General features: G+C 43.6%; 1 protein-coding gene and 1 long non-coding RNA gene across 3 annotated transcripts in view; one reads left to right on the top strand and one right to left on the bottom strand.

Annotated features, from left to right (window-relative positions):
* Positions 1-24223, bottom strand: part of Efcab6 (EF-hand calcium binding domain 6) — a 237435-nt gene that overhangs the window by 132547 nt on the left and 80665 nt on the right. Inside the window, 1 exon segment of the mRNA XM_087213738.1 lies at positions 21290-21438. Within this exon segment, the coding sequence (XP_087069864.1) occupies positions 21290-21438 (149 nt within the window).
* Positions 618-19888, top strand: LOC106009465 (uncharacterized). Of its 2 annotated transcripts, XR_015452230.1 has the most exons (6): positions 618-697; positions 1274-1376; positions 1932-2676; positions 3187-3277; positions 10301-10472; positions 16763-19888. It is a non-coding gene; the product is annotated as an uncharacterized LOC106009465 (long non-coding RNA). The 2 variants fall into 2 exon arrangements; XR_015452231.1 differs by lacking the exon at positions 1932-2676 and having other exon boundaries at positions 16763-19206.

Below are 24223 nucleotides of genomic sequence, written 5' to 3'. Positions count from 1 at the left end.
AGGCTCATGGAGGGACAAATGGAGGCTACATCCATTTCACAGTGGATCACAGACTTATTCTGTGGTTACCTCACAATGGGAATACAGAGTCCTGATCACTGCAGAATCCCTACCTAGGCTCTCTGATCCATGAAGTGACAGCTATCATGACAGGAAGTGGAAGTGTCAACCCATCCCCAAAGAGTAGACAGGAAGTAATGCGTCCCTGTGCTTGCTTGCCCTGGGAAAACCAGACCAGAGCCACCATTAAGGAATAAAAAGATGAGGTGCTGATTTCTATCCTTTTCCTTGAGTTCACCAGTGTGGCCAGTGCACATGCTATTCTGCTATGCCCCTGTAGACACAGCAAATGCGAGTTTTCCATTAATATCAGCAAAGGCTCCCTTTATGTGGGAGCAGATCAGGACACCTTATCTCTAGTGTATGTCAACTTGCCTGCTTTCTGTGGCAATAAAATGTGAAGGAACTCTGCCCAGAGGGTCCTGCAGAGGTCTAAAGAGCAATGACACACTGTTTCGATGTGGTGTGACCATTGCATGGCCCACTACACTGACTGTGTAATATATTAACCAGGCCTGAGAAGTGATAAACACCCTAGAGGCCACAGAAAGACATATGCCAAAGGGGAAGAGACAAATCCCAGGAAGATCAGGACTGCCACATCCTGCAGGTTCTAGGGGTTCCAGGTCTGAAACAGGTTGGTTGGAATTGGCCTTCTGGAGGGAAGATACAAGGGAGGTATGAGCAAGATACAGTGAAATTTTAAATTTTAAAACTTTATTATAGTAAAAGACACACTGCCATTATTTCCCCTTGGAATCCTCCTTCTCGCTTCAAACACACCTATCCCATTATTCTTGCCACTTTCTGAAGCAGTTCTGGAAGTCCTCCTTCATGTTTTTAAAAACACAGTGAATGTGCTGCCGAGCGCCATCTGATGAGAAAGCAGGCTCATAAAAACATGACGCTGTGTTCTCATCCACCTTATTCACCAGATCTGGCACCATGTGGCTTCTGGTTCTCCAAAAGTCAAAATGGCCAGGAAAGAGAAACATTTTGAATCGATTCAGGACATGGAGGCAGCCACAACAGTGCAACTAAAAACACTCAGGAAAGAGGACTCCAGAACTGCTTCAGAAAGTGGCAAGAACAATGGGATAAGTCTGTTCCAAAGAGGAGCGAGGGTTTTGAGGGATTCATGTCAATGTGCCTTTTACTATAATAAATTTTTAAAAATTCAAACATTCACTGTTTTTTTTATCACACTGCACAGATTGCTGCCCTTTGTGCCACTGATCACAAAGGGAAAAGGCCATGCATGAAGGTGCCCAGGATTTAGGAGACACTTTCATCCTGCCCCTCTGACCCCTCTGCAGGTAACTCATAAGGTGGCCAGTTTTGATGGAGACATAGGTCGGTGAAAAGCAGGTATGGATGGTGGAGGCCAGAGTATAGACTGCCAATGCCAATCAAAGCACAGTGGCAGACAGGTAACATGGACCCTTTGGCAAGGTCCCAGGAGGGCCCTAACACCAAGAAATAGGGCACTGGGCCCTTCTGCCTATGGCCTGTACTGAGTGAGACCTGGCAGAGACTGAATGCCTGACCTGAGAGACAAAAGTCACCATAAGAGTCACTGGTTGATCCCAGTGGTCTCTGACGCACTGTGCATGTGAATAATAGCATTCCACTGCTACTGGAAATAGTTCGTATGAGGCCAGGCCCAAGCAGGTCAGGGAGAGAGAAAGGGTTGGCACAAACAGCTGCCTCCCACTTCCGTGGCACCTGCTGCTGCACTTCCTGGACTCTGCCCTCACCCACTGCTGTGGCTTCTGGGAATGTCCTTGTGCCTCATTAGGAGAAAAGGGTGTGGGTCGGGCCCACAGAGGGTAGTGCAAGATGCCACCAGCAGCTACTTCTTATGTTCACAGTCCTTCCCAGGGTGGCCCTGAGGGACAGCACCGTACCTCCAAGGGGCCTACACTGTCCATGGAGGAGCATCTGGAGCTACATTTTGACTCATGGGCAGTGACCAGTGGGCTGGCTGACTGATCTAGGACCCGGTGAGAATGACATTGAAAGACTGATGACAAAAAAGGCCTCGGAAAGAGGCATCTGCTGGACCTCAAAAGACAAGTTCAGCATATAAGGATGTATGTGTCACCCTTAAATGCCACTGGAAGGCAAGCACTGAGGATAAAAGGTGACTTGTTCCAAAGAGGCCAGTCAGTCATCTCTGAAGGTAACTCGGTTCTTAATTGGACACCAAAGGGGAACCTGGTGGCAGTGCGTTGGTTCAAAACTACAGATTTCTCATCATTAAAGCTGAGCTGGCACTGCCCTGCTAAGAGCCTGTCCTGCCAATGGCAGGGGCCAAGGCAGAGCCCTCAGTCTGACCTCTTGCCCTGGGTGGACTTTGCAGACACCTGGTCAAGGTTACACCAGCCCCTGCCTCACAGGGAACACAGAAATATACATGTCCCAGATGTGACGCTATCTTCCCTGCCACCACTGTCACTGGGGACTTCCAGAACACTGCATCCATCAATCACCATGGTATCAGATGCAACATGGCCTCGAACCCACAGGGGCGCCTCTGCTGGTGCAGGTGTGGGATGGACCCCATCTATGGGACCAGCGACCTTACCCCAGCTGGCACACAAGAGCACTGGCTTGGTGAGACACTTGGCTGCTCAGCTGTGGATGCCACTACAGACTCAGCTGAGATACTTGTGCATGTGTGAGGGGCTGGGGTGTGGGTCTCCAGGAGGTACAGCCTGGCTGGGTCCAGCGTGGTGTCCTGATAAAGACAGGCACACTGGGGACTAAGATCCTTTAAAAAGGAAGGCTGGGCACCTCACCAGGGAACAAAGACCCTGGCAGAGAAAGGAAGAGGGATGCCATTATCATTGACTTAGATCACCCAGCCTGTCACACTAATGAGAATGTCTGCAACTCTGTAACACACCACTGCTGTTTTCCTACAGCCTCCGGAAGAAGCCTGAGTTGAACTAACAGTTTAGATTCTGGGTGGGGACAAAACTGGCCTGGCCTCTCCCTGCAATACCGTGTCAGCTGGCGGGGTCTCCATCCCTGAGAGGTCATGGGGTTTTCATCCCTCAGTGGGGGGTGGGGGCCGAGGTGGGAGGAGCGAGCTCATCATTACCCCAGCTCCGTCCATTCCAGGCTACTGCTTGTTGCTGGCCACACTCTTCCACTGATACCTCATCTCCTGCGGGCGACCCTCTCCTCCAGTCACAGCTCCGGTTCACTTTCAGTAAGTGCTTCCTGTCTAGCCCCTTCTGGCCAAAGTCTGCCAATGACTTCCATTCTCCCAGCTGGCAAAGCCAGACCCTGAGCTGATCTCCTTACCCTGCCTTCCTCCTTGGGTCAAACATCCTTGAAGAAACTCACACTTCTCCTAGACCCTGAGCGGTGTGTGTCCAGAGATCAGCATCAGGACCCTGGAACGTGCCATCACCCCAGACATCCCCGCTTCCCTCTGGAGTCACACCTCCCCTAGTCTTCTCCATCCAGACTTTTCCATACAAACGAAAGAGACCCGAGACATGGGATTAAAAAGGCTCTGGCAATCATGGAAAACATCTGCCAGTGTGTTACTTCTCCACCTCCTATCATCTGGGCCACGTGGTCTTATTTGTTCTGTTTGCATAGCTTCTGCCAGGCTCCTGATGCCGCCAGTGTGAGCGGTGCACTGTCTGCAGGTGAGGTCTCCGACCTGCTCTCGTGGCAGGGGGACAAAGTGCCATCTCTGGCAGCTGCACAGATTGTGGCGCTGGCCCCACCCTTTCGGCTGTCCCTTGCCCTCCTTCTCTCTACCTAAACACTGGCTTATCTTCCACAGATCTGTTTTATGTGAAAGGCGAGGCAACACTGAAGCACATAGTGAGTTAGTAATAAAGGTCAAGTTAACTGCTCAATTAAAGTCCACCATTTCATTAGAATACATCTCCATGGAAAGTAGCTTTTCAAGTCTCTAAAATATTACTTAGATCAAGATTTTATGCCTCATTAACCAGGCTCTTAGGGATTTTCATTTAAATCCCAGATATTGAGTATTTAAAGAAAATAACAAATTCAAAGACATTTATTTGGAGTTTTTTGTCTGTACTATACGTTCATAAATTGGACAGAAAGAATCATTCCTCAAATAATTTCTAGACAGAGATTTAAGATTTTATATTTCCTCCTTCTTTATCCTTTCCTGTATTGTTTGCCTTAGAAAAAAGAATAGACAAGTGATTTAAATTTTATTTCTTAAACTAAAATGAAACACATTTGACTTTTTCTTTTCAGTTTTATGAGCTGTAACCTGTTTAAATTCTTGTGGATTCCAACACTCAGGCCACACAGCAGTCCCATCACCCCATAAAACTTCCCTCTCCTGACTAGCGATGCACTCCCCCCTTAACTCAATCTCTGACCCTGCAAATTCCCAATCTCTTTTCCATCCTTATTGTTTGGCCTTTTCCAGAGAGTCACACAAATAGCACCCTCCATTCCCAGCTTTTGAGATTCATTTCTTTCACTCAGTATAATGTCTCCGCCATTTATCCATGCTGTATCCTGCTTCTTTTGCCAAAAATTCCTCCCTTTCATGGCCAGATTAGTTTGTTTCATCTCTTCACCTACTGAGCTACATTTGGGATGATTATAAACTTAGCTTCTGTGAATATTTGTGTACAGGTTCTCTTTAGTGATCTCTTACATCACTAAAAGGCAGGCAAAATGTGCCCCATATAAACCCATATAAACATGGACTCATCCTAGTAAATTAACAAAAATATTAAGCCTACATTTAGAAAGTGGGTTAGGTTTTCTGGTGATGCTCTGAGTTAGAGGTAGAGAGAGGTTAAAGGTGCTGTCTCTAGCAATACTGGGTGTTCCTATGCTACCACTTTCTCCTGGGGGTTGGGAGTTGGCATAGCCCACGGGGCGGGGGGGCGGGGGGGGTGAGTGACACCTAGTGTGAATTAGTGAATTCAGGTTTCCTGGTCCAGGAGTTTCAGGCAGAATACAGCAGCATTCCCCTTCTTGGGAGATGACATAACTAGTCCTAAATTCTTAACAATCATCATCTAAATTTTAAAAATAAGTTAAAAGCAAATGACTGTGACAGGATAGGGAACCCAATGTAATTTCTAAAAACAGAACAGAAAACAAAAAGGTTTTTTTGGGGGGGATACTGGGGATCAAACTCAGGACCTTGCACTTGCAAGGCAGGTGCAGTGCCACTGAACTAAATCCCCGACCCCCAAAAAGATTATTTTTATACAATGGATGGACCACTGTAGAAGAGCCTTATGTACAATTGTCCATGCACAATAATAGAAATCTAGCTTAACAGAATAAAATAGGAAATGCAAGTTGAACCAAAGTATGAATAAGAATTTAAGATATGGCAAAGGAGGTATTAAAAACAATAGAGAAAGAAAGGATTATTTAATAAAGACTGGAGGGAAAATAGATTATCTATCTGGAAAAAAGTTTTTTAAAAATTGGACACCCAATTTATATAACAATGGATTAAAGTGTTTTGGTTTGAAGAATAAGAAAAGCAAACAGGATAGAATAGAGTTTTTAATCAAGCCTTGGTAAGAACGATGAATTAATAGATTTCAAACAACAGAAGACATTTTTAAAAACAAGATTAATGTATTTGATTATATTAAAATACAAACCTCAAAATAATGAAGTATCATGATAACGAAAGAGAAACAGTAAATCAAGAAAATAGCTGCCTTACTTCTTATGACAGCAAAGGGTTGCCTTTTAATAATTATCTAATTATAAAAAAAAACTAAGCATAAGGGTGATGAAATTCACTTAAAAAGTCATCATTTTGGGCCACTAGGCAATTAGGACATGAAGAAAATTCACACCAGGGGAGACATAAGCAGTATATAGGTACAGTGAAATGTCCAACCTCCATATTACTCCCAGGAATATGAATTAAAACAAAACCAGGCCCTACTTTCTAAATCTTAAGTTATCAATATTTTAGAACAATGTTAATATTCAATGCTGGGAAGAATATGAAACTAGAACATTCACATGATATTAACAGCCACATAAACTGCTGTGCCTCTGAGAGCATGCTTTGGCAATGCTTATAGAGATTTGAAAAAGTGACAGGTGACATTAGCTTGGTGGCAGCACAGGAAGTCAAAGGCTTCACGACCCCCACAGAAAGATTCACCAGCAACTCTCCACAGTGATTTCACCTTGGGGTGAACCCCCAAGTTGACAATAAGCCTGACTCACCTGCATGGAGTGGAATGAAAACAGAAAGGGTGGAAGAAATGATGTCACCCTGATGACATCACCCCCTCTCACAGCAAGGGCACCCCAGAACCAGTTTCTGAGCAGACCAAAGGGAACCAGAGGTGGAAATCCAGCTTCCCCAGGATCCCAAGATGCTTCCCTTTCTCATCTCAGAGGGAATGCAGAAAAATGGCATGATAAGGCCATCCGGGTCAGGGAGAGACAGAGCAAGGAGGAGCAGCCCACAGTGAGCTACATATGGGACTTGGTGGCAGCTCTATGAGCTGACCCGGAGCTTGGTGAACTCTGCTGTACCACTAGAAGTACGGCTTAGCCACCCAAAAAGCTGAGCTGACCACTCCCACACGTAGAGGGAAAGTTCTATGCGGCCAGCCTCCCAGACTGGCCATGGATCTCACCCTGGAGCAGGAGCTTGCTGCACCAACCTAGCAGTTCATCAGTACCTGATATGACCTTAAAGCCTACTCCTAAGCCCTCCTCGCCTCCCAGCCCATGTTGACAAAGAGCAGGGGCTAAATATGCCACAACCGGGAGTTCTCAGCCCAGCCTCAAAACTCAGCTCAGGCCCTGCATAGGCAGGGAGCGAATCTCACCTGTGTCTTTCTCCTGAGCAAAAAGCACAAGCCATCCATCCCAGTGAATGACCCCACACAACCTGTGTGCCACTCTCCTGCGATCCTGTCCAGCCCTTCCACCCAAAGAGCAGAAGCTCAGAAAATGCACAAATGCATGGAAACTAAATTTCACTCTTCTGAACAACCAATGAGTCAATAAGAAAATGAAAAGGGAAATCAAAAAATATTTTTAGATAAATGAAAATGTAAATACACATACCAAAATTCATGAGATGCAACAAAGCAATTCTCAGTTTATAGCAACAAATGTCAACATCAGAAAAGAAGAAAGCTCTCAAATAAATACCTTGATCTTATGCTTCTTATGCCTCAAAGAAAAAGAAGAAACTAAGTCCAGTGTCAGCACAAGGAAAAATCTAACCAAGACCAAGAAGTAAATGAAACAGAGATGAGAAAAACAGTTTTAAAAGATCAACAAAATTAAGAGTTGATTAAAAAAAATAAACAAAATAGACATCCTTTAGCTAGACTGAGAAAAAGAGAGGACTCAAAATCAGAAATGAAAGATGAGACATTTTAAGAAATAAAATCAGAAATGAAAGAAGATATATTACAACTGATATCACAGAAATACAATTATATGCCAAAAAACTGGATCACCTATAAGAAATGGATACATTCCTTGACACCTGCAACGTACCAAAACTGAATCATGAAGAAAGAGAAGCATGAGCAGAGCAAGAGTGGGTAAGGAGATTGAATTAGTAATGAAAGTCTCTCATCAACAAAATCCTCAGGGCCTGATGATGTCTTTGCTAAATCCTACCAAACATTTAAAAAGAAATTTATTTTGTATTTTCCCTTTGTACTTGGCTTTGAATCAATATAGAAAGTTTATGGCAAATATTTAGAGATTGATTTGGGGCAAGAGCTTCACTAGGTTGATCTTGTTGTTTCTTTTTTGTTAGTATATATTTACTATGCATAATATTACATTCATCTTGGGGAACTGGTATGTTGACATAATCCATCTTCATCCTTTTTACTCTCTCTTTCCCGCCCCATGTTTTCATCTTCCCTATCCCCAAACCCCTTCCCAAATTCACAGAGTCTATCTCCCTGCTTCCTATCATCTATCTTTCATTACTTTGCCTTTAAATCATTTATACTTTTGGTTTCTCATATAAGAGAAACCATGTAATATTTGAACTTCCCTGTCTGATTTACTTCACTTAGCATCATGGTCTCAAAGTGCATCTTTTTTCCTACAGAAACATTTAAAAAATAAATACCAGTCCTCTACAAACCCTTCCAAAAATTTGAGGAGTGGGAATACTTCCAAACTCTTCATACAAAGCCAGAATTAGCCTATACCAAAGCCAAACAAAAACATAACAAGAATAGAAAATTACAGACCAGTATTATTGTTGTGCAAAAATACTCAACAAAATACCAGCAAACTCAATTCAACAACACACTGGAAGGATTATTAACCATGATCCAATGCAATTTAGTCCCACAATGCAAGGATGGTTCAACCTATTCAAATCAATAAATGTGATACATCACAGTAACAGAACAAAGAACAAAAACTATATGATCATTTTACTAGATGCAGAAAAAGCAATTAACAAAATTCAGTATCCCATCATAAATTTTTAAAAATCACTCAACAAATTAGGTATAGAAGGAATGGACCTAAACACAATAAAGACTATATATGATAAGCCACATCTAACTCCACAGAAAGTTAAAAACCTTTCCTCTAAGATCTACAGCAAGAAAGGATGCTTCCTCTCACCACTTCTATTCAACTTAGTATTGGATAGTCTTGCCAGAACAAGTATACAAGAGAAAGAAATAAGCACCCACGTAGGAAGAGGTGAAATTGTCACCATTTGCTGATAATAGGACCTTACATATGGAAAACCCTAAAGATCACACACACACACACACACACACACACACACACACACAGAAACCTGTCAAAAGTAATAAATGAATGCAGGAAAGTTGCAAGATACAAAATTAACACACAAAAATCAGTAGCATTTCTATACACTAACAATGAACCCCTTCCCCCAAAAAAAGAAGTCAGGAGAAAAACCCCATTTACAATACCTACCAAAGATAATAAGATAAAATACTTAAGAATAAATATAACCAAGGAGGTGAAATCTGTAAAACACAGAGAAAAGCAATGAGAGAAAATGAAGAAGGCTAGACATGGGGATACACACCTGTAATCCCAACATGCTGGAGGCTGAACCAGGAGGAATGCCAGCTTGAACTACATATTGAGACCCTGTCTCAAAAAAAAAAAAAAAAAAAAAAAAAGAAATTGAAGAAGATACAAATAAATGGGAAGACATCCCATGTTTATGGATTGGGAGAATTAATAGTGTTAAAATATCCATACTACCAAAACAACCAACCTGCATATTCGATGCTTCACTATCAAAATTCCAATGGCAAAAAAAAAAAAAAATTCCAGTGGCAATTAGGTATAGCAGTACATGTTCCTAATCCCAGCTACTGGGGAGACTGATGAGGCAGGAGGATCACAAAATATATCCAAAATACTTGAGGTGTCTTGTCAGCACCAAAATGTTGAGATATTGGAGCATTTCAGAATTTGGGCTTTTGAATTAGGGATACTTAACCTGTAATCGGTAATACTGGCACTCGGCAGCTGCTCTGCTCTTGTCTCTCTTGTTCCCTGTTCCACTGGGAATTCTGGGTGAGTGAAGAAATGGGACTCAGTGATCCCTGTATCCCTGAGTCCCTGGTCACCCTGGACCCAAATACACTCATTCTATTTGTCACCCCACTAAGCCATGCTGGGCATAGAACTATTTGTCATTTATTTCTGCATTTTTAGCACCCACCACAACATCTGGCAGAAAAAGGCACTCAGTAAATGTTAGCTGAATGACATTGTATGTATCCACTAAAATTACTGTGAAGACAATGTGAAAAATGTCTAGCCCTGATTACAAATATGTAAAAATTATGCATGTATCTGAATACAAAACAGAGGAGAATGTGGAACAATAAAAATTGTTAGATGAGGTGGAGGATGATCTTTTCTTTTTTTTGTTTTTGTTTTTGTTTTTGGTGCTGGGGATCGAACTCAGGTCCTTGTGCTTGTGGGGCAGGCGGTGGCACCACTGAGCTCTGGGGGGCCTTGCCCCCCCCCCGCCAGAACTCTTGAGTGCCTTTTACAGGCATGTCTGGGCCTGCAGCAAGTCTACCCGGCAACAAGGAAGTAGCCCCAGTACCCTCCCCTTGCTCCTTCCCTCTAGCCCTACAGTATATATGCTGTAGCAGCTTCCGCAATAAACGAGACTTGATCAGAAACCTGTCTTGTCTCCATCTCTCATGTCTCTTGTCCCTTGTCATTCTCACTCCCCCTCTAGAGTCTCCGTTGACTTACCCGCGGGCCGGGACAAGTGGCGCCCAACGTGGGGCCCGAGAACGGGGGATCCAGTGAAGAACGCTGCTCGGGGGCCCAATAAAATAGAAGAGACAAATAAAATAGAAAAAAGAGGATTGCGTTTGACGTGAACCTGCCGTCTTTCCTGCACCTCGGTGAGTTGAGCAGCGATTATGGGACAGGAGATTAGCCAACATGAGTTGTTTGTAGAAGGTCTTAAAAAAACTTTACAGGCATGAGGGGTAAAGGTTACAGTCAAACAGTTGTTAAAATATTTTGATTATGTTAGAGATCTCTGACCTTGGTTTCCCGCCAAGGGTACCATTGACGAGAGGAGATGGAAAAGAGTAGGGGAGGCCCTTAAAGATTATTATGCTACTTGTGGACCAGGAAAGGTCCCGATTACTCCATTTTCTTATTGGAATCTTATTGATGAAATTATCTCCCAAAAAACCAAAGATCCGGTGGTGGCTCAAGCCATCCAGGTCGGGGAGACAGCTCTCCGATCAGAGGAAGGGTCGGTCACTCTCCTTCAGAGTGAGGAGTGTGTAAATATCCCCCCCCCCCCCGAGATGCCAAGACGGCACCGAGGCCCCAGCCCCTGTGGGATGGGACTTCCTCAAAAAATGAGGAAGAAGACTTGATGTCTTTTGATAGTGACGATGAGTCAGACAAAAAAAATGCAACCGATGAGGGTTTACAGGCGGGCTCTGCCTCATCCAAGCCTTTTAAGGAAAAGCTTCGGCGCTCCTCAGCTTCTGCCTCCGCCCTTTCAGCCCCTGCCTCTAACCCTGCCCCACCAGTGAAAAAGGAACTGACCTTGTACCCTTCCCTCCGCCATCTCAGGCACCCCCCCTTGCCACAGAACGATCCGGGGGAAGGCTGACTGGGCCAATCTTGAGGAGGAGGCAGCCAGATATCATAATCCTGACTGGCCACCCGTAGTCCAATGTCCGCCTCCTTATGTTCTGGTACCCAACACTCCCAATGCGCCCGCTTTGGCATGCCCTGCTGTTGATCCCCAAAAGGAACTCCGGGACAAGATAGAATTTCTAAAAGAACAAATAAGATTAGAAAAGGAACACCAGGAACTTATTACCCAGCTCGAGGGCTTAAAAACAGGCAAAACCCATGAAAATGTCCGTAGAGAGGACAAACCTAAGCCACGACCCCCCGTTAGAGGGGCGGCCCCTAGGGTGCCATCCGGGTCAGGAGTATCCCTAGAACTTGAAAATGTGAAAGCCTTTCCTGTAACTGAAACTACTGACGTGCAGGGACAGGCATGGAGACACCACAGTGGTTTCGATTTTAAGGTCATTAAAGAACTTAAAATGGTCGCAGCTCAATACGGGGCCACTGCACCTTACACAATGGCCATTTTAGAATCGGTGGCAGAAAATTGGCTCACCCCAATCGATTGACAGACTCTGGCCCGAGCCACCCTTACAAGAGGTGACTATTTACTATGGAAATCTGAATATGTAGAAAATTGCCGAGATACTGCTAGATGCAATGCTCAGGCGGGTAATGGTTGGATACTCGATATGCTTCTGGGGATGGAGCCTATGCCGCCAGCGATCAACAGATGCAATTTGATGCGGGGTTGTATGCCCAGATTCAGACTGCGGCCACTAGGGCCTGGAAAAAGCTCCCTTCTAAAGGAGATGTGAGTGCTTCTCTCACCAATATCCGACAGGGGCCTGATGAGCCCTTCGTGGATTTTGTTCACCACCTGCTCACAGCAGCGGGTCGGATTTTTGGGAGCGCAGAAACGGGGACAGATTTTGTTAAACAGCTTGCTTTTGAAAATGCCAATGCTGCTTGCCAGGCCGCCATCTGCCCTTATAAAAAGAAAACTGATCTCTCAGGTTACATTCGCCTTTGCTCAGAAATTGGGACTGCCTACCAACAGGGGCTTGCTATGGCTGCCGCCATGCAGGGTTACGTGGTCAGACAGTTTTTGTCGCGCCGCCCGGGTAACAAGTGTTTCCGGTGCGGGGCAGCGGGTCACTTTGCCAAGGAATGTCAGGCCCCTAGGGCGTCGGTCCCTAGGGCCACACCTCCGGGGCCTTGCCCTCGATGCAATAAAGGGAGACATTGGGCGAATGAGTACAGGTCCAAGACGGACGCTCAGGGCCAGCCCCTCCCACTTGCCCATAACCCGGACCAGGGAAACAGGAGAGGGGGCCAGCCCTGGGCCCCCAGACCCAAACAAATTTATGGGGCACTCATCTTTGCTCCAGCAAACAACAATCCATTTCAGACCTCTTCAGAGCAACAACGGGAAGTGCCGGACTGGACCTCAGTTCCACCGCCCACACAGTATTGACTCCAGAAATGGGGATACAGGCCCTCCAGACAGGGGTCTTTGGACCCCTGCCTAAGGAGACCTTTGGGCTTGTAATAGGCAGAAGCAGCAGCACTATGGATGGGCTGCTGATCTACCCTGGGGTGATTGATAGTGATTACTCCAGAGAGATTAAAGTTATGGTTTCTTCCCCCAAAGCCATTAACACCATTCAGTCAGGCCAAAGATTTGCTCAATTGTTGCTCCTTCCCCTCTCCCTACCTCTAATAAGGCTCTTAACAACGTCAGAGGCAGCCAGGGATTCGGCTCATCCGATGTCTACTGGTCGAAAATACTCTCAGCCCAGAAGCCTCTCATGACCTTATGGTTAGATGGGAGACAGTTTTCTGGATTGGTAGACACAGGTGCTGATGTAACCATCATCAAAGGAGAAGATTGGCCTCAGGCGTGGCCATTAAAAGACACCCTCACCCACCTCAAGGGTATAGGTCAGAGTCAAAACCCTAAACAAAGTGCCAAAGATCTGACCTGAAAAGACCAAGATGGCAATCAGGGCACCATTCAACCTTATATCATCTCAGGGTTACCCATTAATCTATGGGGGAGAGACCTATTATCACAAATGGGGATGATTATCTCTAGCCCTAATGAAGTCGTCACTATGCAGATGTTTAAAAATGGGTACATTCCAAAAAACGGGCTAGGTAAAAACTCTACAGGTATTATACAGCCCATTGAGCCGGTCCTTTGACCCCCCCCCCCAAGCAGGGTTAGGCCATTTTCCATAGGGGTCATTGACACTCCTGCAGACCATGCTGAAAAGATCACCTGGCTCTCAGATGATCCGGTATGGGTCGATCAATGGCCCCTTTCCAAAGATAAGTTATTAGCGGCTCAACAGCTGGTACAAGAACAGCTTCACGCTGGCCATATCATCCCCAACAATTCCCCATGGAATACTCCCATCTTTGTCATTAAGAAAAAGTCAGAAAAATGGAGACTCTTACAAGATCTTAGAACAGTCAATAAGACCATGGTACTTATGGGAGCTTTACAACCCGGTCTTCCCTCACCGGTAGCCATCCCCCTTGGATATTATAAGGTTGTCATTGATTTAAAAGACTGTTTTTTCACCATTCCCTTACACCCTGCTGATCAAAAACGCTTCGCATTTAGCCTTCCAGGGACCAATTTTTGTGCTCCAATGCAACGCTTCCAATGGCGGGTGCTCCCTCAAGACATGGCAAATAGCCCCACGCTCTGCCAGTCCTTTGTAGCTTCAGCTATTCAGGCCATACATAAATCTTGGGCCCAAATGTATGTTATACACTATATGGATGATATTCTGCTTGCTGGACAACATAGCAATGAGGTTTTAACCTGTTATGCCGAGCTCCGCCAAGCCCTTGAGGCTCGTGGCCTCCAGGTTGCCCCCGATAAGGTACAGTTAAAAGACCCTTATACCTTTTTAGGTTTCCAAATGGCCGGACCCCACATTTCACCCCAAAGACTTACCCTTCGTCTTGATACCCTAAAAACTCTTCATGATTTTCAAAAATTGCTTGGAGATATAAATTGGCTTATGCCCTATGTTAAATTAGCTAAAGGAGAACTAAGGCCCCTTTATGATATCCTACAAGGGGATAGTCACCCCGCCTCACCTCGGGAGCTCACCCCCGCCGGTCGCGAGGCCATCACCTTGGTAGAACAAGCAATTCTTCGTTAAACTGTTACCTTTATGGATTATGGCTTACCGCTACAATATATTATCTGCAAGACCACGCTTTCCCCCACTGCTGTTTTCTGGCAAACCGCACCCCTCATGTGGGTGCACCTTCCCGTTTCACCCAAACGGATCATCACCCCCTATTATAAGGCCGTTTCTGACCTTATTGCCTGGGGCAGACACCTTGGAAAGTGCCATTTTGGAAAGGAGCCTGACATTATCCTCCAACCTTACAGTAAAGAACAAATTGACTGGCTTATACAAGTTACTGACTTTTGGCCAATTGCCCTCGCCTCTTATGTAGGCCTTATAGATAATCATTATCCTCCAGATAAACTTATTGATTTTGCCAATAGACATGATTTTATTTTTCCAAAGGTCACCTCGCCTACTCCATTAACTGAGGCCCTGTTGATCTTCACAGAAGGTTCCTCCACAGGGATGGCTGCCTATGTGTGGAACACTAACACCGTCCAATTCCAGAACAGTTATTCCTCCGCCCAAATGACCGAGTTACATGCGGTCGCAGGGGTTTTTTCGGCCTTCCCTGAAGAGGCCTTTAATCTTTTTACAGACAGTGCTTACATTGCCCAATCGGTACCTCTGTTAGAAACATGTGGACAGAAAAAAAACGTTTCCCAGACAGATAACCTTTTTATCCAATTACAAGGTCTAATTAGAAAAAGATCTAAGCCCTTTTTTATTGGATATCTTCGTGCCCACTCTAACCTACCTGGGCCGCTTACAGAGGGTAATCGACTAGCAGACCTGGCCACAAGACCTCAGGCTTCTGCCTACTCACTACATATTGATGCCCCCGTTCAGATTGACCAGGCACAGAAGGTGCACCAGTTACATCATCTTAGTGCCCACACACTTCGCCTCATGTATAAACTTACTAGAAAACAAGCTAGACAAATTGTTAAAACCTGTCCTACGTACACCCTCCATCTTCTCACACCTCATCTGGGAGTTAATCCTCGTGGCTTAATTCCAAATGCCCTATGGCAAATGGACGTCACACATTACCCTAAATTTGGAAATCTTAAATATATACATGTCAACATTGATACATATAGTGGATTTATATTTGCCACCCTACAATCTGGGGAGGCTAGTAAACATGTAATTGCCCACCTTCTAGTTGCCTTCTCAGTACTTGGATGTCCACAACAAATTAAAACAGACAATGGTCCAGGCTATACCAGCTCTGGCTTCTCAAAGTTTTGCAAACAATTAGATATAACACACATAACGGAAATCCCATATAATCCACAAGGACAAGACATTATAGAAAGAGCCAACCTCACACTCAAAATTACATTAGATAAAATAAAAAGGGGGGAATGGTACCCTACCAAGGGGTCACCCAGAAACCTAATATCACATGCACTATTTATTCTTAACTTTTTAAATTTGGATGCTAAGAGATTATCCACAGCTAACCGTTTCTGGCAACCAGAGACGCAAAAACGATTTGCCTCTGTGATGTGGAGAGACCCCCTGGACCACTCATGGCATGGGCCTGACCCCGTACTCATCTGGGGCCGAGGGTCAGTGTGTGTTTACTCCAAGGAAATGAAGTCGGCCAGGTGGCTTCCAGAACGCTTAGTAAAACAAGTTGATAAGCATATTGATGACACCGATGACCTAATATTGTCCAATTTCAACCAGTTAACAATGGCGCCTACAATTATAATCTAATAATCATAAAGAGAATAGTATAATTCAATTTGGCCAGATATATTTGAGTGCACCCTAATTTTATAAACTGTCTCATATGTTTGTCTGTTGTCTGTTGTTTGTGTTCATACAGTTGAGCTCAATATTTCTTTTCCTTCCTTTTCAAAAGATATTCGCCTATCGTTAAATTGGCTTACAGATAAATGTTATTAAATTAAAGGCATGCCTTCCTTCCCAGGTTGCTAATTGATCAAAGTGCCACTGAGATTTATTTTATAAAAGTAATGTGTATTGTCACCTACATGCAATAATCAAATTGCAATAAACAGTTGTAAAAAAAAAAAAAGATATATATATTCTTAATTGCTTGTCAAAATGATTAGAGACTATGGGGACTCCCTTTGATGAATATAAAAGTGGCCACCCAGAAAATGATTATTCTGGTCTTAATTCATTAAAGGAACCCCCTAGTAAATTTTATATTATAATCTTATGGGAGACACATCACAACGAATATTGTCTAAATATGTTATAAATTGATTACATTGGTTATCCTTGATATTTAAGCACTGAATATGTTATTACAAAATGTTTACATTGGTTAAGTTCTAAATATGTTATTGTAATATGTCCACATTGGTCATCTTCAAAAGCTTAATCAGGTTAGCCTAATTCTCTTATCTACAGCCCAGCCTTGCTTACATCACAGGACAAAATTTTGCTTACAGGTTAAAAAGATGACATCCCTGATTCTGTTACATGGCCTGTTGCTGCTCCTGGCACTGACAGCAGAAAGCGGATTTAAACCAGTTAACAAGGAACAACTGCTCATTGCCCTGTATGGTAACCCCTGTGACTGTGCCGGGGGTTCTGGCAGGCCCGTACCCACAAGTTACACCCATAGTACTGATTGCGGCAACAAGACTGCCTACTTGGTTTCTGAGGCCTCGATAATGGGAGGATATAACCAAAAATGGGATTGTGTCACTAAGCCTAAAGTCATACCAACAATCAATGGCAAACCAGGGCCATGCCCTACGGGCTGTGCCATGGCCACAGAGATGCATTCTACCTGTTACACTGAAGTCCAACAATGTGCACATTCTGATGGAAAAATATATCTAACTGCTGTTCTACAAAGAACTTACAGGGGCTCCGTTGGGGGTGACTGGGACTTTTCCAGTCCCACTGGATATCCTAAATTTGGCCAAGCCTCCTGCAGCGGCAGTCTTGGCAAAGATGTCTGCTGGCCGCCACAGGCCCCAATTCATATATCTGATGGTGGCGTGCCTTCAGATCAGCTCAGGGAAGAGCGAGTACAAAAACAGCTTGAGACTATCATCCAAGAGATGTACCCCTCCCTAAATTATCATCCACTGGCCCTTCCCAAACCTCGAGGCCCAGACCCTGACGTCCAAACCCTGAGTATCTTAGAGGCCACTTATCAATTGATCAATACATCCAACCCAGCCTTTGCTGCGGATTGTTGGCTATGCATGACCCTTGGCACACCCCTGCCCCTCGCCTTGCCAGTTGTCGACCAAACTGACTATGCCAACAGTTCTAGTTACAATTGCAGTTTTTCTCTGCCCTTCAGGGTCCAGCCAGTACAGTTCAATGCCTCAGTTTGTTATCTAAGTTCGGGCCACAACGATAGCTTCGATATACCTGTCGGAGTCCAAAATTTCTCTCTCTGCTCTGTAACGCTTAATGGCTCTGCTGCCATTTGCCCTGCCCCGGGTCACGTGCTCGTCTGTGGAGGGAGCTTGGCGTTCACCTCCCTCCCCACTAATTGGACTGGGCTGTGCGTGATGGCGACTGTCCTCCCGGACATCGCCCTCATTCCTGGAGATGAGCCAGTGCCCTTGCCCAGCTTTGACTATATCGCTGGGCGACATAAAAGGGCCGTCTCACTGGTCCCCTTGCTCATGGGGCTAGGGGTGTCTGGCGCCCTTGCCACTGGCTCTGCTGGCGTCGGAGTGGCATTACACTCCTATGCCAAATTATCCAACCAGTTGATTAATGATGTTCAAGCTCTCTCCAACACTCTTACAGATTTACAAGATCAGATTGATTCTTTGGCTGAGGTGGTCCTTCAAAATAGAAGGGGCCTGGACCTCCTCACGGTGGAACAAGGGGAGATTTGCATAGCCCTAAAAGAACATTGCTGTTTCTATGCCAATAAATCTGGGATCGTCAGGGGAAAAATTCACGAACTTCAGGAAGATCTAAACAGACAACAACAAGAATTCGCTCAAAATCCCCTCTGGACTGGCCTCAATGGTTTCCTCCCTTATCTTCTCCCTTTGCTGGGACCCTTATTGGGCCTACTTCTGCTCATTTCTTTGGGGCCCGTAATATACAACAAAATCATGGCCTTTCTTAGAGCCCAGATAGAGACAATAAAAACAGCACCCATACAGGTCCACTATCATAGATTGGCAATGGCTGACCAGAACGAATGCCGGACCGTCAATTAGGTCCTTGCTGTGGCAAAGTGTTCTCACCCCACGTGGTGAGCGGGCTGGCAAGCCAATGACGGGCAACTGAACAAGCGTGCCATGCAATGAGAGAGCCCTCGTGTGCCGCCTAAGACAGGTGCCAGAGCCTTGATTCTCTGGTTAACCGATGATGGGTAAGGTGCACGGTGCAGACACGTATGTCGCTCTGACCCAAGACAGGCTCAGCCCCCACAGGCTTGGATCTCCTGACGCCTTTCTACTATAGTTATAATTTTAAAGGGAGGACCTGTGGGGGGCCTTGCCCCCCCCTCCCTGCCAGAACTCTTGAGTGCCTTTTACGGGCATGTCTGGGCCTGCAGCAAGTCTACCCGGCAACAAGGAAGTAGCCCCAGTACCCTCCCCTTGCTCCTCCCCTCTAGCCTTACGGTATATATGCTGTAGCAGCTTCCGCAATAAACGAGACTTGATCAGAAACCTGTCTTGTCTCCATCTCTCGTGTCTCTTGTCCCTTGTCATTCTCACTCCCCCTCTAGGGTCTCCGTTGACTTACCCGCGGGCCGGGACACTGAGCTAAATCTCCAGCCCCTATGATCTTTTCTTTTGATTTTTATTACTATAAAATTACAGTGGATCTTTGACTTACAAACTAAATTTCTTCATGAGGGCTGGTTGTAACTCAAGTTGGTCAATTGAAAGCTCAGGCTCCTCTACACAGACTTCAAAGTCTCTCTCCTGTATACAGGCAGATCTCAGTGTCCTTAGAGAGATACTGGCCCAGGATTTCACAATTAACTCCACACAGGAAAAGATGTTGTAATGTTCCTTCCAGTATATTTAAGGGTTAAATCTGTATCTGAGACCATCTGGAAGCACAGGCAGTCAGCATTCAGGTCAAAACTCAAACTTTGTTCGTAAGTTAAAACTAAAATTCTGGTTGTAACCCAAGTTGTTCGTGTGTCAGGCCAGTTGTAACCCGAGGATCCACTCTATTATTTGTATAATTTTGAAAGTGAAATATGAAATGTCTATATCATGTATAACTATCTAAGAAAGGAACTTGAAAATTGCACCTTGTGTAGGCAGGACAATAAGGCTGTTTTCTGAAACATGGAAAGATTGAGTCCTAGGACCAAATTTTGCTTCTCACTGTAGAATTCTCGCTGGATATGCAAATCACTGTTAAAGAAGCAGAAGACTCCCAGGATTGGATCCAACACTCCAGCTTTGTGTTGTGTTTCCTTCCCCTTCTCTCAGGCCTCCCTTTTCAGGGTAACCCCAAGGCATACACTAGTTACCCAAGTTATAATGGACAATCTTCCATTAGCTTCTACCCTACTTCCCCTGAGAAAAGTTTCTCTGTCTTACTGGGAATTAAAAACAGAGTTTACTCCTTGCTCAGAGTTTGGTCTATATAGACCAGATTTCCAACTGAAAGGAACCAGAGACCCTTGGAGAAATGGCTGATTCTGGGATGAGCCTGGAGCACTTTCTTTTTTTTTTTGGTACCAGGGATCAAACTCGGGTCCTTGCACTTGCGGGGCAGGTGGTGGAACCACTGAGCTAAATCCCCAGCCCAACCTGGAGCATTTTTTGTCATTCTGGAATTCAAGAAAGCAATTACAGGCTATTAAGGTTACATCGATAGATTCAGGAGCCACCATGAAAAGGCCCCACTGCCAAGAGGGAACAAATGTCAGTAAGAATAAAACTGTCAGGAATTGAAACACATTAAATAAGTTTAAATCCATACATTCACAATAGTTATTAACAAGCATAGTTAAGAAAACCCATCCATTGCTCACTTGTGGAGAATGCTAGGGAACCAGTTGATAATTCTGAAAAGCAGTAAAAGAGAGGACAGAATCAAAGCTCTCCTGCCTTTCTTACACTAACAGTGCCTTTGTTGCCACACAGTTGTTGAGAGGAAGTTTCCATCACAGAAGTGTTCCAACCAGTGACTGAGGATGAAATGACAGACACGGAATGTCATGACTTTGGATCTCTAGTGAATCAATGGATCCAGGTACAATCAACAGTGGTTGTCAACATTACAAAAGGAGAGACTGCCATTCCTGTTGAGTATCATCTGTGGAGAATTCTTGCCCAAAACAGATAGACAGAAGCACAGACATGGGTCTGTGTATCTATCAGTTCAGGGAAGGGATGCGGGAAGGAGACGAGAAGCATGAACTGCCATTGTGGGTTGTAGTAGTCAAACCCAGACTGTAAGAAACTCCCATTACTACAATCCAGATTACTTCCAAATTAAAATGGACAGGAAGCCTGTAGGTTAAAAAGGAATCATGGCAAATTGACCAAAAGCAATGTTCTGACTTAATTTGGCTCTGATTCACATAGATTATATCATTCCAATTTTTTTTAGTATATGTGCTGCCGAAGCGAGCACTTCACATAGATTATAAAAGAGAACATGAGACAAGAAGTTATATGTGAGTCCTGGCTGCATATTTATTAATAGTATTGATAATTCTATGCGATGTGGAAATACTATTATCTTCTTGTTTTTAAAAAGAGTTTGCATCTTTGAGAGACAGAAACTGTGGTGTCTGATGTTTGGTTCAAAACCACGTGGGGTTGATGAAGCGCCGGCAGGATGGGAGGACGTCTGGGACACAAGCGTATTCCTTCTATTATTCTCTTTACTTTCCTATATGTTTGAAATGTTCAATAATAAAAAGCCTAAAACACTAATAAAATATAAATGAAGCTCTTCCTTATCCTCATGTTTGACGTCTGGGGAAAAAGATGTCAAGGAAACAATGGGACTCTTACCTTTTCATTAACTGGAGGAAAGTTTTCCTTGGTAGCCGGTAGACAAAGGTGTCAAGGACAATCTTGAGATAATTCAAAGAGACATAGCCACCTCTGGAGGGGTCCCCAGCACTGAGGGCTTTTTCAATCTTATCAACTGACTTTGAGAACTGCAATGAATTAAAATTAGAGTGCTACATTCATAAAAATCAACTTGATGGAGCTATTCGACCATTTATTATTATTTTTTTAACCAAAACCTCTTCACATTTTCCTCTCCAAAAACTGATCAAAAAGGTTACTATGGCATGTACTGAACTTCAAATGTTTAATTGATGAGTTCACTACTAAAGAGCATTCCCAGTCTCTGCTTCTCAGTTGACAAGGTAGACAAGTTTCTCGGGGAAAAACAGCACATACAATAGATCTACCTCAAATTTCAGCACTAAAAATACTTGGTGGATCTGCCAGTTTGATACATCTTTCTTAATATACTTCAAGCCATTCCCTACTGTGAAGCCAACCCTGATTAAGTCAGGCCAATCAAACACACATGCTGGCAACATTTTATTAAAAATAGAAGTTGATTTCATGGTAAGGAAAGGTAATATCAGGATTGCATAAACATAGTACACTTCCGCCATTTCTTTAATCATTCTTCCTTAATTTTTTTTTTTGCAAAAAACTTGGGTAAATGAGCTTTGTTTTGGAGACTCCTAAACCGCAGTGAAGTAGGTTAACCACTGATTTTTATGACTCATAAAAATACTGTGAAATTGGTTTTCATTCTAAAGGCTTTCCTGCTGTTTATTATTGAGTAATAACAATATTCTCCAATATTTTCCACCATCCCCCTTCACCTGAATTCCTTTTTTCCTGCTAATTTAGATAAGAAGACAAACAAAATAACCACCCACTTGGTGGGTGATTAAGACTTTCTTAAAAATCTGCCGGAACATGGAGACTTCATCAACTAAAGGAATAAGAAGCAGGTTCAGTAAAATATCCTTAATATGCACAGGAATATTGGAATCTAAAATGGAAGTCTTTAAAAATATTTAGAGACTTAAGTTTCTCAGAAAAGATCTATGCATCTTAGAAAATTTTACAAAATTAATTCCAAATGCAGCTCAATTTGCTCATTTCTCCTGCAGGGAGGTGGACTGTATTAGATTCACTGCCTGGGGAAAAACTCACAGAGAGAAGCAAGAGTCCATGTGAAACAGGATCTCTGTGTATTTATGGGATCCATGAAGTCCATTTTTTATATCTTAATGACATTTGGTCCCCAGTAAGTTTTTTTTTTCCAGTAGTGTGTTTCTGACATGACCAAGAACTTTTAGAAAAAGAGCAAGGAATGAAACAGAAACAAACTCTTGATGGTGTATGTAACCTTTTAGGAATTTTCTGTTACTGTTTACACAGAAAGTAAAAATGGAAGCAACTCAGCAGAGTATAAAGAGAGGAAATAAACATACCTGGAAGTCTCACCAACCACAGTTTCCCATACAGTGTTCCCAATGCTCCAGGTGTGATAGTAATAACGTAGGTAATTTTATGAAAATGAAATCATGCTACACTTTCAGGTTTGACAAATGCTTTCTTCATTTAACATTATGTCTTGTGATTTTTTTTCATAAGAACAAGTATGCATCTACATTATTCTCTTAGGTGATCAATGGCGTGCCATCATATTACTGATGGACAAGCCAAAGGTCTGCCCACTGCAATGTTTATGCATCTGTCTTTATCAGCGTTTCCTGGATTCTTACCTAAGTGAGACCACCATGGGTATTCTCTCTTAACACCTTGTCCTTTTCTGCCATAACCCTCAACAGGTTGTATTTAGGCATGTGTGTTTCATTCACATCTCCCTACTTGATGTAAGGCCATGTAAGCTCCCTGGGTACAGCCATTCTGCCTGTTTGGCTCACCATTAATCATCCAGAAGGAGCACAATTTTGGCACATGGGAAACACTCCACAAACATGTTAGAAGTGGATATATTTTCATCAAAGATGTTCTAAATAAAGGTTGCAATTTATAAGAAGCCATTCAATGCACTGGTAAAAAGGAAAATGAATGGTGAAATCATAGCTGAGACACTACAGGCATTGGACTGGCCAGAGTTTAAAAGTCTAACCATGTCAAGTGTTGGTGAGCATCCCGGACAACAGGGGCTCCTGTGTGCTTTTGGTGGGAGTGGAAACTGATAATGGGAAAACAATTTGACATTGCCAATTAGAGAAGAGAACCATGTTCTCTACTGGCTACTAAGCATAATTCCCAGAAGCCACCTACACAAGCTCTTAAGGTGACATTGATTGGATTAGCACAAAACAAGGAGCAATCCAAATGTCCATCCACAGGAGGACCAAGGGCTTACGTAGCATTCAGATAGCAGAAAATTACAGCAGTGAAAATGACAATACAGCGATATCCATAATGCAGATGAACCTCATCCTGAGTACAAACAGAATGAAAATAAATGGTTTTACAACTATGCAAACTTACTATAGAGGAGGAAGAAAGGAAGAGAGAAAAGAAGGAAAAAAGCAAGGAGGGAAAGGAGGAAGGAAACAACCAATCAAGCAAGAAACAAAGAACTCATGCTGTAAGGAAACATGAAACAAAATCCCCTGCAAACGTTTGAGGCCATAAAAATGAACTAAATAAAAATATGAATTCATTAAAATAAAGTCTTGAAAATTACAAAAAATAAAAGAGATGAGAAGGGGTATTTCGGAGCTAGAAGATAAAAAAATAAAACTAACATCATTACAGGAAGTAATAAAATTATAAACAGCAAGAATATGAGATAAGGGTGGAATTTGAATATTAAAGAAATGGCTTGAAAGAATCTCAACGAAGGCAGAAAAATAAGACAAAATGAATAAAGCAATCTGAGAGCAGATGACAGCTATCAAGGATAGACAAAGAGGAGGCAGTGCAAGG

Source organism: Heterocephalus glaber, unplaced genomic scaffold, assembly GCF_053883595.1.
Source record: "Heterocephalus glaber isolate CG9 unplaced genomic scaffold, H.glaber_assembly_v1.0 deba00001444, whole genome shotgun sequence".
Classification (NCBI taxonomy): Eukaryota; Metazoa; Chordata; class Mammalia; order Rodentia; family Bathyergidae; genus Heterocephalus; species Heterocephalus glaber.
This window is presented reverse-complemented; position numbering and strand designations above follow the sequence as displayed.